Consider the following 20290-nt stretch of genomic DNA (forward strand, 5'->3'; position numbering starts at 1 on the left):
TGAAATATCGCGATATTTCAGTGTATCGATATTTTCTTACACCCCTAGTCTTAACAGAGAAATACAACCTCTACTTGGATTTGTATTTGTCTGAACCCCCTCCACATTCTGTGTACAGATCTCTAAGGCAGAGGTGATTGTCTGTTTTTAAATAAAAGGTCATGGATGACACACTAGCACTGTTTCTAGAAATGGTCTAACTGGTGAACAAAGGTATCTGCTTTGAAAATTGAGTTTTTAGATGTTTTATTTTATTTATTTTTTGGTCATCTAATGCCACAGRTCAAGTAAAGTTTTCATTTGATGGCCTACTCTTCTATCACTCTGGTCTATCATTTCTCTGATAGTGACTCTRTCCCACCCCCACTCAAGATAGTGACACACACTCACACAGCCAGTCATCAGCCTTTTCTACTGGGATGGACAGATTGATAAATGATTTTCTTGGCCATGTAAGGCAAGGGTAATTTTTAGGTAAGCGCAGTGCTTCTGGAAAGGGTTGCCGCACTGAAATTAGTGGTTGTCAAATGCCACACGTCTCCARTGATGGCCCAGTTCAGCCCACTTATGTTAATGTGACATTTCAGCAAAAGGAAATAAAAATTAGGAGGAGGAGGAGTGCTGCCGCTGCTTGTTGYTTTGCATTGTTAAATGTGAATAAGGCTTTCTGTTATTGTTTTTTTTTTTGCTCTGGAGGCTAAACAAACTGTTACACATTGGACACAAAATACTGTATAACCGATATTTCTAATTTACTTTTAGTTGTTAGTTAATATACTTTTAACATAACTAATAATATAAACTCCAGAATGTTTTGTGTTTTTTTTACACATTAATAACTCAAATTTTCAACAATACGGCATTGCCTTTAAAACTTATGTCATTCAATGTTCACTTRAGAAAACAAAGCATTCAAAGGCCCTGTCACACTAACATTTTAGACAGTTTTTCTCCACTTATGAAATGTTTGTCCAACACTAAAGATGTCTAAGTTGATGATGGAATTAAAAAAAATCTAATGGAAGCGTCTTTTAGACCTATACATACTGTAATTTTAACTGTTTGATCAAATGACCATTGACAAGGCCTTAAGGACGTGCAATGTTTCTTTTGACATGCGATGTGTTTTATTTTTTTGTGTGTCTGTCTTTGCTTTAAAGATGTACATCAAACATAATAATGTCCTGACCTCATTTTGTGTGATGAGTCACCATAAACCTCTAAATGTTTATTTATTTTTGTTTAGCCAGTATGTTGTCTGGCTYCTGTATTACCTAGAACTGATGTAAACTGTTTTTTTGGTTAGATAACAGAGTTGAATTCATTATTTGGACGACCTMTCAATACCTTGTAAAATATTAACTCTGGAATGGTACAAAAATGTCAGGAGACTCAATCTGATGTTTTTAGCAGATGTTACCCATAAAACTTGACTCTCTTAGCTGAATGTCATTTTTCCAGGCTACACTTTAGTTTAAACTCAGTTTTACAAAAAAATTCACAAGTGCAATAGCCTTAACCGCTTATCTGTAACTTCAAATAATGACACAAAACAATACTGCAACTTCATTACACAAGTTTGACCTATCTTCAGATTTTACAGTGGTGTTTTACAGGTTGGTGATGCTGTACTCAGGGCTTCTATAGTTAGCCACAGTTTAATTTAGAGCTTCGTACAAGGGAAAAGTCACAGGGACATTGGAAAGGCTGCCTAATAACTTTCACTACTCCACTCAGTTTCTCAAGGCCACTAAAAACTGTCAGGTGTTTCATGTTTTAATTTTGATACTATTTTAATCACACTTTTGGCTTCTTTTTGATTTATTGATGCCATTTCAGATACAATGTAAATAACAATTCAAGAAGAATGACAGATGTATATTTTTATCTTTCTGAGCCCAAACTTCACATTATTTTTGAGGGTTGTATTCATTTTAAGAGCTTCACATGTGGTTAAAAATGAGGTTTACAGGTGGCTGTGTGCTTGAAAGAGTTGAGTCAATGAGAAAGGTGCATATCCAAATAAAGGCTCATAACTCAAAGTAAAACATCTATTATTTGAGTGATTTTTGCTCTCTCTTTACTTAGCTGCTTATTCTGAAAGACTCAAACAAGCGGCTGTCAGAACAACTAATGAAAAGTGTAAAAAAATAGAAGGAAAATGGTCAGATTAAATATTTTCACAACTATTTTCAGCATCTGATTCAAYTGATAGGCAGACAGATTTGTTGATTTTAGTGGGACCCCATTGTGTTTGAACATTGGTACAATCACAGACTTAATTGATTTTATTTGGTAGTGTATTCCAAAGATGCATAGAACATAAAGATTTAACACAAGCAACCAATTATATATTTATTTTTTCAAACGTTTAACCATGTTAAGTTGCTGCCCATAWATCAAAATCTGTAAAGCGGGGATTTATTTTCTAAAAAAAAAGATGCACTGTTAAAAATGAAAACAGCCTCATTACCATGTTGTTTTTCTGCTAACATCTTACATATATTTGTGTTTCAGAAATCAACAGAGTGCGTAAAGATATGTACAGCGACACAGTGAATGGCCTTGTGGACAGACACCCACTGGAGCTGCCCGAACCTATCGGACCCATCGTTCACCTGCAGGAGAAACTGTTTGTGCCTGTCAAAGAGTACCCAGATGTAAGTAGATGAATTGTTCATCGTTTAATGTGGTAACTGCATTATGTTGCTTGTAAATCATAGGACCCTACTTGATGGCATCTGGGATATCGATAATATCAGTATCTGGATTGATCCATATACCCCTAACTTGATYACGTAAAAGTAGGATGAAATGTACAACCATTTAGAGTAGTCGCTATATGTATCCAATTTAGTACCATGTATACAAAAGACCAAGGTCAGATTTGAAAGAATTAGATTTGTCACGTTCAGACTGTCATAAAAAAAATCTGTGCAAAACAACTGAATTTGGGTCACTTTTGCTTGCAGTGTGAACATAGTCTTAGCAATGAAGTGGAGGATGGTTGAAATGCTGAATAAGAAAGAAAACATTGCCTGCAGAATGACAAGTGTGCTTTTGTAAAACCTTGTGTGTGGGTAGGATTTTGATTGCAGTCATTCAGCTCAATTCATGTCCCTATTTTTGACAAGCTTTTGTTCCTTATTTTACAAAAGTAGCCTTTGGACATAAATAGAAAAATGTGACAAAGAATAAAAAAAATACAAAAGATTGGGGCAAAGTCCTCTTTGGCATGGTCTGCATTTTACCTGACTGAACTGATAATAGACAGCAAAGACTGGCTGGGATCAGCTTTGCTTTGGCTGACCTAGACCCAGTCACAGCATCTGAGCTTAGTCCAAATCAATCAACCACATCTAGTATTTGATTTTTGAACTTTAGTGGATGTCCTCAGAGTGCTTTCATACAGTCAAAGTTAACACTGTGTTCAGCAAATCATACATTTCTGATGACAAGGACACTATTCAGTATTTACAAGGGAAGTGAGAAGACTGACARTGATTSGTTGACTGTTCAATTTCTGATACAATATATTGCCAAAAGTATTTGCTCACCCATCCAAATGACTGTGCACCAGTGCACAAAGCAAGGTCCATAAAGACATGGATGGCAGAGACTGGTGTGGATGAACTTGGCTGGCCTGCACAGAGTCCRGATCTCAACCTGATAGAACAGCTTTGGGATGAATTAGAGTGGAGACTGAGAGCCAGGCCTTCTCATCCAACATCAGCATGTGACTTCACAAATGAAGAATGGTCAAAAATCCCCATAAACACTCCTTAACCRTGTGGACAGCTTTCCCAGAAGAGTTGAAGCTGTTCTAGCTGCAAAAGGAGGACCAACATCATATTGAACCTTATGGATTATAAATGGGATGTCACTTAAGCTCATATGTGAGTCAAGGCATGTGAGCGAATACTTTTGGCAATGTAGTGTATAGGGCTGAACGATTAATCGCATTTGCGATAATCTCACGATATGTTAAAATGAGATTTTCTAACCACACAGGCTGTGATTTGACTGGTCACGTGACTTGGGAGTYAGCRGAGTGGAGCAGTGTTGCTAACTTAGCAACATTTTCGCTAGACCTAGCGGCTTTTCAGACCCCTCTAGCGCCTCTTTTTCCAAAAAGCGACTAGCGACAAATCTGGCAACTTTTCCCGTTGTTTTTGGAGACTTTAGAAGCTTTGGTGACAGCACTTTTCTCCTTTTCTACCCCGCTAGTGGTGCGGTGAGTCCCTCCCCCTTCCTAAAGCGGTCCGACTGAAGCCTCGTTAAGCAGCGCGCGCACACACATACACGGCTGCAATCAGCTGAGAGGAGACCGCTGCAAATGAATCTTGCGTGCGCAAAGTTGCCACTGCTCTTGCCTTTTTTCTAAAGTGGGATATAATATTTGCTGTAATGTTTTTTCTCTCTGATACTGTCTCTCTAAAATAAATCTCTGGACCCAGCTATGTTTGGCTCACAGATCAGTCACTTCACCTCGTCCTCCCTGTGCCTCGTGATATCTAACAGTCTGCAGATTGAATTTAAGATTATCGCTAATTTAATTTATGTAATGTGGATCTAAGCTTATTTTTATTTCATTAAGTTTATTTGCAGTTCTTAACATACTTAATGTTTTTCTTCACTTTTTTTTCTCTTTAACATCTCCTTTAGCTCAGATCACATTTAATGTCAAACATATTAGGTGATGTTGGTTAGTTAGGTTATATTCTTCATGTTTTTTGCACTTTATTTTTTCATGATGTTGCTGGCTGGAAAACAGTAAGCTTTATTCATTTTATAATTCTATATTTTTTCTATTTATTTATAGACTGTCCTGTGAAGTTCACACAGTGTTTAGGAGGTTCACTTAACAAACAAGGAAAAATAGAAATGGTAAAAAGGTAAAGCCACAGATTTGTTTGCTTTATTGTAATCTGTGCTTTAAATAAATCTTACTTTGTTTATTATAAAACAGACTGATTTATTTCTTCTGGTTTGTCGGAAAATACTTGAAGACATTAAAAATAATAATCACATATTAAATTGTAATCACAATTTAGAGATAAAAAATCGCAATTAGATTATTTTCCAAAGTCGTTCAGCCCTAATAGTGAATATTTAGTTGTCATAAAGGACATTCCTGCTTGCTTAATGAGCTCTTTTGTATGGCAGGTACTATTAAAAATTCAGGTCATTACATCATTTTCTGAAATAGATTTTTTAGTCTGTGTACATCTATCTGTATTTGTTTGTGTTCTCTTTTTTATTTGATGATGATGATGCCTTTATTMTCATTGTACAGAGSACAATGAAATTACATTTAAGCATTTGTTTGTTGTTTTATTTAGAAAAKGTAAAGAAGGCCTTGTAAAAATAATATATCCACCTGTGATTCTGTTGACTTCAGCTGACTGATGCTCACATGCAGTGTGAATGTGACAACCTCATATAGCCCTGTGTTCCCTTTTGCATGCTGTGCTCAGCTGCTTTGGGCAGAGTGGGGCTGTAACTCTGTATTGTGTTTACGAGCTGTCAAGAAAGCTACTAAATTAATTAATTTTCCTCTGTTGGCCAAGTTGACTGTTGGACGACCTTAGGAGAGAGACACACTCATGCACATAAAGTGAAACAACAATGAAACATTTTGTTGTTATTTTAGCACACACATTCATAACCCTCTGCCAAGTAAGATTATTAACTTGTCAGAAAAAAACTGTAAATGCATAATGAAATAAATCCTACTCCTCCTGAAATTGGGTTTGAGTGCAAAAGCACATTTGTAGAAAGTGAAACATCAGAATAATCTTAATAAAACTAGGATAAGTTTTAAACTGTCATGTAGATATTTTTTCCTTTGCTCTTTTTGCTGGCCTTAATAATTTTAATGTGGGAACACAATTTGAGGTTTCATTATTTGAAATAACAGACAAAGGAGGGTAAAATTACTATATTCAGCTGWCTTAAGAAGTGAGCTTGTCATGATCTGTGGTTTAGGAAGAGTCTGGGCAGTGTGAGTCAAGGTATGTTTACCTGTTTTGCTTTCAGAGAGGAAATGAGTCTAACCAATTAGACATGAGGCAACAGAGTATATGAGGTAGTATCTATGACCAGAATCACAGAGGAAATAAATATTTCTAGGTTCTTTCACTAYTACTCAAAATATATCTGCTTATTGTATGAGCAAGATTYGATAGCAGTGTGATGTAGTTGCTATGCTTGAGATAAATGCCTCTCTTTGTAGTGTCTTTCCTAAACAGTAGGCCTCGCTACAATAAATATAATCATGCTTCACATCAGGAATAGCCCAAGAAGTCATCACACAGGTTATGTGGAATATTTCAAAACACTTCAGGCGTAAACACCAGACAAACTTTGCATCAGTTTTAATGACCATAATCAAAGCAGTGCAGTTGCTAGCATTGGGATACTTCAGAATACAATAATACTGTTTTACCATCKCACCCTAAAGCTCACCAAGTTATGAAAAATGCACATGTGCATGTCTGACTGCCACAAATTTTAATTCTTATAAGGCATGGTTTTAAGGCATGTGCCATTAAGGATTTGGTAGCATCCATGCYGGGATTCCCCATCTTTTGGAACACTTGGAGTTATTATTCCTATATTTCAATTTTTCTTATCATCCTTTGGCTGAAGTCACACCCACTCACTTGGGCTTTTCCTGTCATATCAACTGCATGTGCCCTTTCCAGGTTTCTCCAGTAGGTAATTAGGTTATTCTTGTGTCTGGATTCAGTGCAGTATGTTGATTCTTCCAAAATAACTTCTCTTGCCAGCACACCTCTACTAGAATTCCCTTAAGTGTGTCCCTTCATTGGTCTGTGTGCCCCACATCAGTCTACTAATGTGTTTGTGAGTTTGAATGTGTCTCTGCCATTTTGTCTGCCTGTGTGTCTGTCTACCCTCCCACCCCCTCACCGTTTCTATTAGTCAGCCATTTCCTGATGTCGTCAGTGGTGCTGAACACTGAAGCGTCACCGTGGTGACTGCATCTTGACTGGCAGTCGAGTCGCAAGCTATCTGATAACTTCAAACTTCAATTAAATGGTATCTATGGCTCTGCTTCTTTCCAGCCAAGCACATACACGTACACATTGATAGGCAGCTGACAGGCAGCTCAGCGTGTCATTTCTGTTGACCTTCAGGCATCTGATAGAAAGTGTGACATGTCTTTTAAATGTCTGTCTGTTTCCATTTTATCCCCTTGACATTTGTTTTTGCCACCAGTCAAATGCCCAGCTGAGCTGTGGGCAGGTCATCTGGTTGGAATAAAATCTTTTGACTAAAAGCGCACATAGACGTCATCTCTGCTGTGCTGACTCTGTGAAACAGAACCCTCAGTTGGACATAAACTGAGCAACTGGTCAACAGGACTGTGAGAACTCTTCTCACCAGCTTAAAGGCATTGCAAAGAAGTAAATGATCCCCAGATAGAGAACTGTAAATATAACCAAGCACACCAAGCTGTTTCCTCTCACATTTATGTTTTTCAGTTTTAGTAGTTGTCATGGATATTAAAGTTATTTACTTCATTTCAGCTCAGTTTCTCCCCTGTAGTGTCATTTCTAAAATAAAGGGCCTGCAAAAAAATTTACTATTATTATCCCACGTGGTCCTATGCTTTTCTGTTATTAGGCTGTATTTCTAAGGTAAACTAATCAAATGGTTAAACAGAAATAGTTTTTGTGCTTAAAATGTAATAAATTGCTACTTCAGTACAAATTGTTTTAAAATTGTAGCCTGGAAATAGGCATGTTACAGAAAGATTTTCCTGAAATTTTCCTTGTGCCAGTTGTTTTTAATTACAATTGAAACAGAATAATTTTTAGCAGAATTTATAAATATAAGTACTTAAGTTAACAAAGGAACAAAGTGTATTCGCTGAAGAAAGATTCTGGTTTCACAATGTTTTTTCAGTTTAATCAAATGTTTTTGTTGGTTTTGTGGAAGAGATAAATCTTAGCATCAATGCATCATGTAGCTTTACTACAAGACTTGATTGTACAGAATAAAAAAAGACTCTTGTGGTGCACACAGGGAGAATTTCCTGGCTCTTTTTTGTTTCACTGCAGTAAAATTGTCCGGCAAAACTATCCAGTTCCCTGAGCAGGGAACGTCATTAAACRTCTTCCCATAAGGATGTCATCACTTATCAAGCCAGCTCCTGATATACTTCTGACCCCCTTAAGTCATTACCAGCCCTGGCTATGTGCTGCCACATACTTCACCTCACTTTATTGAAAAGTCGACTGGACGGTTTTGATATCTGTGGCCAGCCAGCGTATGCATGATGACAATAATTTGATGAACAAATGTCTTTAAAGTTACCTATTTGATAAAGGGGGATTTACAGTGAAGATACACAAAATGAAAACTCTGTTTTGTAGTCAGTTATCTTAGTGAATGAAAGTAAAATCTGTGTGTACAGTATGGGTACACTTTATGTCAACTTTCATATCACCAACTTGTGCTTTAAGCTGTAAGTGAAGTGTCATTTGTGCTTCCTCAGCCTGTCCTCTTGTTCATCATTAAGCTGAAAGGCAAAGATGTGGAAAAATGAGAAGGGAGGACGAAGGAAGCAGGTTGACCACACACGACTCAAAGGCGGCACTAGGGACACAGTGTCAGCTTTTATTTGAAGCATCAGACACAGCAGCTACGTACTAGGCCCCGCTGAGGGATTTCTGAGACCAATACAACATTAAAGCTTTTAAATAATTTACAAAAACAAAAGTAAATATTTGACAAAGATCTATTTTGTTTGTGCATTTTAAAAAAAAAATACCTAGAAGCCCTCGGAGAGTGCAAACCTCTGCCAAGACCAATTTCCCCCATCCTGTAAGAGTTAATGCGCACAAGATGGAAACACATTTGCCGAATTAGTTCTGACGTAGCGAACATTTAAGCAGGCAGTATGCAAGGAATTTCTTTCCGGTGGAGTCCATTGTGGGAAAAAAAGTCAGACTCGTCACCCAATGTTACTCATCGTCAAACTGGTGTCGGATTAAGCTCCTAAGTTTTCATCAGTCACATTTCACCYTGTAAAARGTCTGTTTTATCCCCTTGTATWAGTTTGTAATGGTTTGACTGTCTTTATAAAGTGCTTCCTGGCTCCCCCCGTCTCCAAACTTTGAGGCCCGGCCAGAAGCTCTGTGTTTACAAGCCTAGTGGAGAGAAACTGTTTTGATTGGTTGTTTGGGAAATGTGGTGTGTTTTAGGAAATGGGACAAATAGGTTTCATGGTGCAGTGAGGCACTTCCTGGCCACAAAACGTTCTCTAAATGTGCACCAAATGTGTAAAATTGTGCACATTATGGCAAAAAATTGTTCATCATTAAATGTGGTTTTAACATTACTTTTATAAAGTTTGAAGTCCGTGCTGTCCAATCCAGCTCACTGTTTTTTACAGAAGCCCCTGTGAAAGTATCACAGCTTTGCCGATCTCAGAGTGTTAAAAGAAAGAAAATTCCTGTATCCGCATCGTGATCCGGAACATCACCAAAATTCAATGGTGTGACCAGTACCCAAATGTGTTAAAAATGTCATGACAATCCATCCACAAGTTTTTGAGTAATGTTGTCCACAGACAGACAGWCAGACAGACAGAAAACATTACCTCCTCACCCTTGTCGGAGGTAATAAAAGTAGTAGAATAGTTAACACTTTCTTACAGTCTTTACATTCTTGTCAAAGATTGGTCTTTTATTATATTGATGAATTAATATTTATTTAAAGGAACACAGACAGGAACTGAATGTTATGTATTTCAGTTTTTTTAATCAGCTGTTTATTTAAAGATATAATTTTTTTCTTGGTTATTTTTTTCTCGGTTTTGATATACTATATCTTAAATACTTGTTACCAACAATCCATAAACATTCTGTTTCTGTAGTATTACTCATCTGCATTTCTACCCTTCTTACCACCCCAAAATGAACTCAACACAGAATTGACAAATAGCATTTGTGGATTAGGCACTAAATACTGGATATTCTGAACAGAGTTCTAATTCCCACAGGGCTTTGATGTAAAAATGTCACTTCTGGAATCCTAATTTTCACTCGCTCATCACATTAGCCCCATGTCATCCATTCCTCCTAGAGTGCAAGTATAAAATAGCTTCTATAGATTATGCACCTGCTATTCATTTGGAATTCCAGTGCATCCAGTCATTTTGATTGAGAGGATATAGTTTGTGGTTGTAGAAAGCAGGGCAAAAATTTAAAATAAATGTAATAAATTAATTGAATGATGCAATATTTCAGCTTGATGATAAACGAGTGATTAAAGCCAGATGGTGGTTTGAGACGTGTAGTAAAAAAAGAAACATTAATTCATTGAGTGCATAGAGAGACAATTTAACTATTTAGGGAGCATGGACAAGAAATAAAACCCTTGCAAAATAAAATGTGTTCAAACAAACTCTGTAAAAAGAGAAGTCTGCTCAGTTTCCCGAAGCTATGAATTGATATAGAAAAAAGGATGAGTGGAAAGGGGAAGGAGGTATTTTGCAAGTAGGAATTATTTTCCACTGTACATCTTTCAAAACACTTACTTGAAACAAAATTCTTCTTGGGTATAAGAGAAAAGGAGAGCTGAACAGTATTAAAGGGTTATTATCAGCACCTCACAATGCAACGGGCAAGATGAGGATAAGTTGCAAGCATGAGTGAGATGATGGTACCTGGTGTAACCAGCTTCCACTTTCTTTTGATGCGTTGAACTGAATGAACTATTTCTTATTTCCATAAGCCTGACTGGCTAATACATGATTGGTATTCTCCTCCTGGTCTTGCCTTGCTCTTCGATAAGCCTTCCGCGCACACAGCCAGAGCCCTCAGCATGATCTTATTTCCTGTCTCCCCACCACCACAAACAAACTCCGTCAAAGGCACAATTGTTCTACTTCTGAGAGCATTGTTGGTGGATCTATTGTTGTCTTCCAGTTGTTCATACTCACACAAACACACAAACAGAATTCTGTGCACTCAAAACTCATACGACAATCGGCTCTGGGTGCACAGGGTGTCTGCAAGAGTTCATTCTGCACTTTGTGTTTCATATACACACATCCTCACAAACACACAGTGYCAGACATTGATGCTCATAACCCGCCTGTGGAGTAGCGATAACTGTGGCTAAACAAAGGCCCTTTAATGTCAGTGTAAGCTTTTGTCCTAAAGGGGTCTTTGTATGCTCTTGTGTGTGTCTTGGCACATTTGTGGTACAGTATGTTCTTGTGTAGAAAACTTTAGAAAAACTGATAAAATAAGACTAAAATGGAAGGGTGAATAACAGTTGGCTACAAAAGATCCCAGTGGTGCTGTCAGACAAGACTGCTAGAACTTTCCAATAAGTGTGAATCTTACTTTAAGTCCCTAATCAGGCATTTAGCTTGGGGGTCATTGGGGCATCTTTACGATGCCCTGTTGTGTTTTACAACACCCTCTATCTGTTGGCGATGCCTCAGGATGCACTTCCAATCTTCGGTCCAGCAAGTTTTTTTTTTATATTTTACTCTATGTAAATGTATCCGTAACATTTTTCCCCCTCTGAACAGTTTGTAGGCTTCCTAAGCAGCAGAGGGGTCAACTGCATTTATTTTATGAAGCCAGAGGAAGACACACAAAGAATAAATTGTGCTGGCTTGGACAGAGGAGGTGGGTAGAGATGTTAGAGTAGCTGGTGTGCGTTTTCACAGTTTCCAGTCCAGTCGTAACTTTTTCGCATGTAAATTCCATAAGCTTGCATAAGGTTCATCAATGCCCTCGTCCAAAATCCTAGCTAAAAGCCTGTCCCTAATGTTATTGTGGTTTTCAGAATTTTCCATTTTTAAGGCACCAGTGTGTATCGGTTGGGTGGAAACATGATTTTGTACTGTTCAAGAAAGCTGGAGAAGGAAAGACCCCTGTGACCAAACCTGTGAACACGTTGTGTGGCGATGCTGCCACTACACACCATGCAGCCAGGGAGGGGTTTAATCATTCTTCCAATTAAAAAGCTAAAAAACTTGATGTTATAGAAAAATAATGAAATAAAGTAGTTTTCTTAATAAGCTTGGAGAAGACTAGATACTTTAGCAAACGCCGCTGAACGCGCATGCAGAAACTATCTGCACACATGGCAAGCTAGAGTCATTGTGGGAGCAGCGTTCTCGATAACTGGCAGCGAGTAGCGATACCTCCCTACCCTCACTGCTAATGTGAAGGAAGCCCAGAATGTGCGACTAATGTCTACAACTAGGGAAGAAAGAAAATACATGTATACTCAGAGGTACAATAAAAGAAAAAAGGTCAAGAAATAGTTTCTGTGTTGTAGAAGGGAGTAAGTTCAGCTGACCACATTTTGTTGATCAATAAGCAGCGTTTATACATTTTAATATCAAACTGAGCTGTGATGGGGAAAAATTGCTGTCCAAAAATCACTGTGATGCAGATAATTTTTTTAAAATACTGTGATAGAAACCTTTGGTCATACCGCCCAGCACTACTTCCTACTTCTCTTCCTCTGCTGAAGTTACTGGTGGTCTCAGTGGCCTTGTGTTCCCCTGATGACTCAACCACTTGACTGTACATTTTGTCTAGATTGCAATGACCTAAATGAAAGATGCCTTCTAAGATCATAATATTCATTAAAAATGTAAAGCTCTAACGCAGAGCATGAAATCAGGCAGGTCACCATTTAAAAGAAAAAGTTAACTCTGTTTAATTCACAAGATATATTTTTAGATTTTATTATTGCCTAAAGTGGTAAGATATTTACAAGTGAGTATTTTTTAAGACTTCTCTATTTTGACATGTCAGTTTTAGCTGAAATATTTTTTTCCGATGTGTATGTTGAAATAGGTGTTCTTAACTGTTTGCTTTACTAGACAACACCTGCTGTTTCTGCTGAGTTGATGCACATGCCGCTATTGTATCTGTGTTTATTTATAGACAGTACGACCCTAAGCAACATACACACATTCCTTTTATCACTGAATTTATTCACAGATGGAGTTTAGTAGTGCATGCAGAACTTCAAAACCCAATTGTGGAAGTTTTGGCTCTTACTGCTCGTAGCAATTCCTAGAATATTTTTCCCTTCTGCTTTATAGTAGAAGAGGATACCCTCTCCAACTTTTTTGCCTTTGTTGTTCTACTAGTCTCCATCATACTGTATCTCTTCTTTGTCATGTACAGTTTTCATCAACATGAGAACTAGTGTAGGGTGGTATTGATCATTTTCATATCGCAGTATAAGCTTTAAAAATACTACAGAATACGGTATTACGAGGTGGGGGGGTGTCTGTGGCATGTTGAGTAATTTATTATTAACTGAGAAATGGCTGCTCATGAGCATTTGTATATAGCCAGAGAGAGGCAGAAAAAAAGACCCTCACCTGCTCTGACATTGCTGTCAGTCAGAGCAGCATCAGTGGAAGTCACAGAATGAGTTTGCCCTTTATATCAAACAGATCAAAAATAAGRCCAACTACATCTTTTTAGGGTTTTTAGTTTCAAAAGTTTTGAACTCCTACCATGGTCGTATCCATGCTGCTGCATACTTTTAGTGAGAAAGGTTTCTGTGCCCATTAAAGTTTGTAGTAATTTCCTCATCTGCAGCGAGGAGCTTTCAGGTCTTGGGAGAACAAAAAATCACTGCGTGGATCACTAAGTTTAAATCCAAAAGGAGTCCCACTATTTGTTTGACTTAAGAAACCCTTGGCTGGTTAGTCCCTGACGCTGTCAAGTCAGCGCTACACCGGTCCATCTTTTCAGGAGCCGGCGAGTAACACATCTGCCACCAACCTTGCTCTGAGGGTTTTTATTTTGTTTTACCTCACTCAGAGATGCAACAGACAGGAGTGTCTCCTCTACATTGAGATGGTCAGAACACGGGTCATTAATGTTCTAGTGTCTTCTTAAAGAGCCCAGAATATCCATTTTTATAGCAGCCTTGTGGAAATTTGGCACTTCACCTCACGTGGCTCATACGTCATAATTTTTAAATGCCGTCATCATATTTTGATATGACGGTACAACAAAATACAATCATACCGTCCAAGTCTAATATGAACACTTTCTACTTTGAGTTTTAGAGGAATACTACCAGTGAGCAGGATGACAAATGCTTTTTGTGCATTTTGGCATTTTTGAGCTAGCTCTTTTCTTTACACTTGGAAAAGAAAAATGACTTCTCTTCTCCATTTTGTTTGATCTGTAAAGCCTGATTAGTAATTCATCTGCTGTATGTATTTAATATATTCATTCTGTGTAAATGTATTGGGAATTGGCCTGATGGAGGACTTTGTAGGGTTGTTAGGGTAGCGGAAACTTACGTGTCACATATCTTCAGCAAAAATATTTTATATAGTGTGTGCATGCCAAAAGATTGTTGGCAAATGAGCACACTAGGTAGCAGAGTAAGATCTGTAACAATTTCTTTAACATTTTCAAACATTACAGTTTTATTTTTAGTTAACCTTTATTTACCCAGGAAAATCACATATCTCTTTTTCGAGAGAGACCACATCCAGAAGGCAGCCTAAACATGCAGATTTATTGGACTGTGGGAGGAAACTGGAGGAAAAAAAAAACATGCAAACATAAAGAGAACATGCAAACCCCACACAGAAAGACTAAGGTCTAACCTGGGGCATGACCCCAAGATCACCTTACTGTGAAGCAACAGTGCTAACCACTAAGCCATGGTGGAGCCCATTGTTTGCGTGTTGTGTACAACTGTAAAACCCAGAGCAAAGGAGTTCACTCCTTTTGGCTTGGGTACTATGATGCAGCCAGACAGCATTTTGCTCTGCTTTCCCTGAGGGTGTGTGTGTGCGTGTGTGCGTGCGTGCGCGCGCGCGTGCATAGGAGCCAGACACAAGCCCATGTACTTGTCTGGTGACTAACTTCCGAGGGCTGGTGTCCTTAAATTTCTCTTTTGGTGCACACACACCAATAAATGTAGCCCTTCCACTAGTTTTACTGATTAGCGTTAATCAAACGAACACTTGCCTTGTGACAGAAACACTCTTTGAGCTTGTGTAGCTGCATGCAATGATTATCTGTAAGACCACCAGAATCTTTTCAGCGGGTCCGTCTTTCCTGATGAGACAGGCGAGAATTCAGGCAGGCCCACTGGGCAATGCAGGCAAGGGGAAAAGAAATAACAAAAACAAGCTCTTTTTTATTTTCTTCACTTGTATGCGTGTGTGTTTATTATTTCAGGGAAGTACTTCAATATGTAATCTTTCCAAATTAAATGTGACTTCTCTGATGGCCTGTTGGATTTTGCAGTGGAATTAGTTAACAGATGTGGGATTAATTTAAATGTAGTTGTTCCTCTGTATTTTGTAGTAGCCAAAAAGATTAATAATGTGCTTTAGACCAACATGGAAGCCATTTTGCTTAGTCAGTAAAAATTCAAATATGTTGGATTTATACATTATATTTTAGTAAAACAGTTAGCATTTTAGTTATGATCTTACTTGTGTTCTACAAAAAGTTGCAAGTGATCTAAAAACACTGGTTTGTTTAACCTTTTTTCCCTTTGTTCCTTATATTTTTGCTGAAAACCGCATTAGACATTACTTATAAACAATTAAAAAAAGAGCTTAGAACATCAAAATCTCTTCGTGTGTGTGTGTGTGTGTGTGTGTGTGTGTGTGTGGTGAAATTTGGGGGTGATTTTAAGACAAAAATGCCTACATTTGGGGACAAAAGTCGAGTCCCCATTTAGTTTAAATGACATTGATGGGCTGGGGGTTGGGTTTAGGACCTAGATGTGCATTGAGTTTAGGTTAGTTTTAGGGTCAGGTACCTGTGACGTTAATTTTAGGGTAAATGGTCAGGGCTAGGATATAAAATTTCCAAAAAATGAATGGAAGTCAATGTACGGTCTCCACTGGGATAGACAAACCAGACCTGTGTGTGTGTGTATGTGTGAGGGTAATGTCCACACTTATTAATGTCTTTTCATCATGGTTATATTCGTGTTAGTGTAGAGAAAAATATTGTAGGTCCTGTACTTTTCCTTGAATTCACCAGTATATTAAATATTTTTCCTTGTGTGTTTGTAGTATAACTTTGTGGGAAGAATTCTTGGTCCCCGGGGACTCACTGCCAAACAGCTGGAAGCAGAGACGGGATGCAAAATCATGGTGCGAGGCAAGAGCTCCATGAGAGACAAGAAGAAGGTAAGCTCTTCAGCCCAGAGTTTTGGACAGAATTTTGCTTGCAATGTTCCTCACATTCTGCTTTTACATATTTAAAAGTGAAAATAATTTAATGCAGACTAGATTTTCTTTCCTTTTTTTCACAATAACATTTTCTATGTTTGAATGTCATCTAATATGAAATTGACAGGTATGGACAAACAGAGGCTTCTAGAAACATAGGGCAGATAAATGTTATTTGATACCTGGTGTCTGAGTTCAGACATCGGACAGCGCTGCTTGAGGAATTCTGTATTGTAGAAAGTTCAAAGGGCATTAGAAAAGTCTTGGGCCAGTGGCAGCCTTTATTTCTGGAGTATTTGAGGTGGGATTGAAGATGCATAAAAATACTGCTGTGTATACACAAACTGAAGCAAAATTTAGCAAGCAGTACATAGTTTGGCCTCTAAATATAATTCATAAAATTCAGATTTATTGAGGAAAAAACACACTGTCACATTTGAAAGTTCTGTAATGCGTTCTTGTCCTGTCAGTCTTGTAATAGTGTTTAATTATGAAAAACTTGCATTTTGAATTCTTACCCAACTTAAATGCTCACCCACAAAGTGTTGAAGTATGTCAGTTTAGAGTTTAATAATTCATTGTGTGGACAAATTACTTAGTTTCTAAACTGTACTGCTTAGTCTCTTTTTTGTGGTCTGACATTTTAAAAATAACTTTTCTCTGACTGCGCCCCCTAGTTGCTCAGATTTGCCAGACAGGGGTGCTAGATTACAATGCATTGGGGGAAAAATTAGWTTAGCTCTGGAAGGGCAGTCACCTTTTCTGCAGACACTCACCCACAGATTTCTTAATATGCCATGAACTCCAGACTGCTCCACAACAGATGAAAACCATCTGAGAAGTGTTTTAATTTATATCTCCTCTCGGGGTATTCATTATTGCAGAACTCCTACTTTAGACTTTAGTTTTAGTTCATTACATAAATCTATGATTCTGTTCTTAATCTCACACTGTGTGCTAAAACCTAATGATGTGTCCCAGTTTATTTTTTGTTCTAGTGCTGCTATTGAATCTGCCAAAAGCACTGCACTATTTAATACGCTGATAAAGAAATAAAGGACTAACAGTTGCARAAGATAGAAACAGTACTTCCTCTACATATTGTTTTGACATAAGGAAACGTCCCCCAAATTAAAGTATGTTATCGATGGTTTTGAAAGCTTCCTTCTCACTGCTTCTATAAAAGTAGAACCAGTAAAATTGGTAAAAAATATTTTTAAAGTGCATATTTTTTCATGCATATTCTAATAAAACCTCTTCTTTTCTTTAACAGTTGTTCATTAAAATGTACCATAAAGTAGGCTGGTATGAATAAGATATTGGGCAAAGAACCAAGTGGTTTTTCAGTTTGTGCTTCTATAAATCATAAAAGCTGCAAAAAATGTGCTGCATTCACCCCAGTAGCTTTTGGATAGGCCACGTGTGTCATAGCTGTGGCTCAGCCACAAAGAAAGCCGCAGAAGTAGCTTCCAGTCACTGCATCCTCAACCTCAGTATTTTCAGCTTGATGCCCTGTGGCAGCAGAGGATGCCACGGCAGCAGCTAAGCCAGTGTGTTTATTCAGGATCCATTAGCGGCAGCATTTTTATGCTCTCAATAATTCAGCTGGTTACTCCCCCTTGGGCCGCGCTGCTTGACAGGGAGCCGGCTCACTGGAGCTACGCAATGGGAGAGAGTCAGGCAGACACAGAGAGAAGGAGAAGCAGGGTAAAATAATAAAGAATAACAGTGGTGAAGGAACAAAAGCAATTCCAGTAGAAAATAAGGAGTAAGACAGCTAAAGAAAAAGGGTATAGTACGACCCTATAAAATAAAACAAGTTGACTAATGCTTGAAATTGAAGCTCTACATTTTTTCTGTCTTTCTCAGCATAAAATTATAAGATGATGACAAGAACTGCTGCTATAAATAAAAGCTTCTGGACATTATTTGTTAAACTGATTTCAAAATCTTGTAATTGTTGCTAATTCTCAAAGGAACCCCTAGAAGCCATATTCCTATCAAGCTATCACGTGTTGTCATGTGTTGTGATAGCTTTAGGCTCTCATTTTCTTTCTTTCTATTTTTTGTAGTCACAATTAAAGCAGAGCAACACGGAGAAGAGCCGCAATTAAATTACAGACGCGTTTTATCGACCGCTGCACATGTAGAGTGGGGATTCCCCTTCCCCTTTGCAAAAACAAATTCCCTAATTCTATTTAGCCTCCTTCACAGTGAGATTACAGTTAGCAACACAGACATCTGTTTTATTTAGAGCCACTCTAAAAATCCTTCCAGACTTGCAGGTTAAAAAAGCACTATCAAATGAATTTTCATTTGTTTTTTTTGCTGATTGTTCCAACACATAATAGCTAAAACTGTGGTATCAGCACGGTCACTGACGGAACAGAATTGGCCGTCAACTTCTGCCAGCGAATAGATATTGTCACAGCACAGCTCCAACTTTTCATTGCCTAAAAAGTAATAGACTACGTTTGCAGTCAATATGCTAAATTTTATTAGCCTCTTGGCAGTAAGGAAAATCAATTCATTTTGTTTTGAATTTAAAGCTGGCACTTTATATTTTTCATTTCTTGACCAATTTTTTTATTCAGAGCTTGTTTCTAAAAACTTTCAGTCTGTGTTGAACGTGAGGGTACGGTTTACACATGACAAAAAGCAAGTGTGATGATTCAGGACATGTAGATGACATATTGCAAAATTTGCCACTGGAATATGGCTTACTGGGATGTTTTTTTAAAATAATACCATCTGTTAAGATGAGCAACTGTATCATTTTTCCAGACAGAGTTAAAAGTCATGACGTTTAAGTGTTCAGCTCAGTTTTCTGCATTCGTTGGCCTTTTAGATTTGAAAAATGACATCATATATTTTTAAATTACAGAAATTATTGCACTTTATTGAGATGTGGTTTTGTTATTGAATATTTTATTTATAACTGTTTTTGTCACTGTTGATGCTTTTTCTTCCACTTCTCTTGTCCTTTTTGTGACTTTCTTTGTCTCTTCAGCTCTCTTTTATACCGATTTCATTTATTGGCATCAAGCCTCAAATAAATTAGCCTTGGGAAGTTGGGAAGTCCATTACACTCTATGCTTTTTCAGAAGACGCCCTGTACCGATACAACTGCAGTAAGACTCTTATTTTGCAACATAAAACCTTAAAAAGGTGTACTTGATTGTATTTTGATCTCTGAGATATAATAAGACTAGAGTACTTTTGCGACTCATCAGCAGCTTGAGTGATAGCAACATGTCAGAGCAAACACGTTTTTTTTCCACTTTTCCACCACTTCACCCTTTTAAACCGCGTGGATTAATGTTCTCAGAAAGCACACCTGAGCGCAGTAAGAGAGTGTCTCCSTCCGTGACTTCTGATCCAGAGGGAGCGTCAACACAGACTGGGCTGTTCACCCATTATCGGTACTGTCGTCTGAAAGAGCCTTCAAAGATGTGTAGGTTGCTTAAAAAAATAGGTGTAGGTTGCTTAGATAACTGCTGAGGTTCAAAATCACAAAAGCAAAGTTGCAGCACCAAATAGACCAAAATGTTACCCAGGTCACATTGCCAGTGATTGAAGACTTTGACTGTAAAACTATACTCCCTTTGTGTCTTTGAGCAATACATCAGATCCCTGTGGAATTTAGAGGTGTAGTTTAACACAGTAGTTTTAATAGTGTGGGGCCACTAGGGCGGCCTCGGAAAGCTGGAGAGAATATAAGAAAAAAATATTTTAATAATTTTTTAAATTGTTATCCCTAATTCAAATCTGTTTTTAATCATTTTTCTATCTAATTTATAATATATTAAAATGTTATTTAAGAGAGCTTAAGAGAGGTTAAATCTGTTTTGTTCTGTTCTCATCAGCAGTGTGTTGAAATGTTATTTTTTTTTTTCAGTGGGAATAGAATAATGTTTAAAACATGTTAATAAAATTGTCATTCAACTAATTTAATTATTGAATAGTGAATAAAAATAGGAAAAACATGCTCAAAGTAGTTTTTTTTTCTTTGTAATTTGTAACATTTTGCATCGGGGGTCCCCAGCTACAGGC

The 20290-nt window shown here is 37.6% G+C and overlaps 1 protein-coding gene across 6 annotated transcripts in view; it reads left to right on the plus strand.

Annotated features, from left to right (window-relative positions):
• The window catches only part of qkia (QKI, KH domain containing, RNA binding a), a 76529-nt gene that overhangs the window by 24363 nt on the left and 31876 nt on the right, over positions 1-20290 (plus strand). For all 6 annotated transcript variants that reach the window (XM_014012573.1, XM_014012576.1, XM_014012575.1 and 3 more), the window contains exons 2-3: positions 2518-2660; positions 16079-16195. In XM_014012573.1, coding sequence (XP_013868027.1) covers positions 2518-2660; positions 16079-16195 — 260 coding nt within the window. The remainder of the gene's footprint in view (positions 1-2517; positions 2661-16078; positions 16196-20290) is intronic.

The sequence above is a fragment of the Austrofundulus limnaeus genome, unplaced genomic scaffold (genome assembly GCF_001266775.1).
Source record: "Austrofundulus limnaeus strain Quisiro unplaced genomic scaffold, Austrofundulus_limnaeus-1.0 Scaffold93, whole genome shotgun sequence".
NCBI lineage: Eukaryota > Metazoa > Chordata > Actinopteri > Cyprinodontiformes > Rivulidae > Austrofundulus > Austrofundulus limnaeus.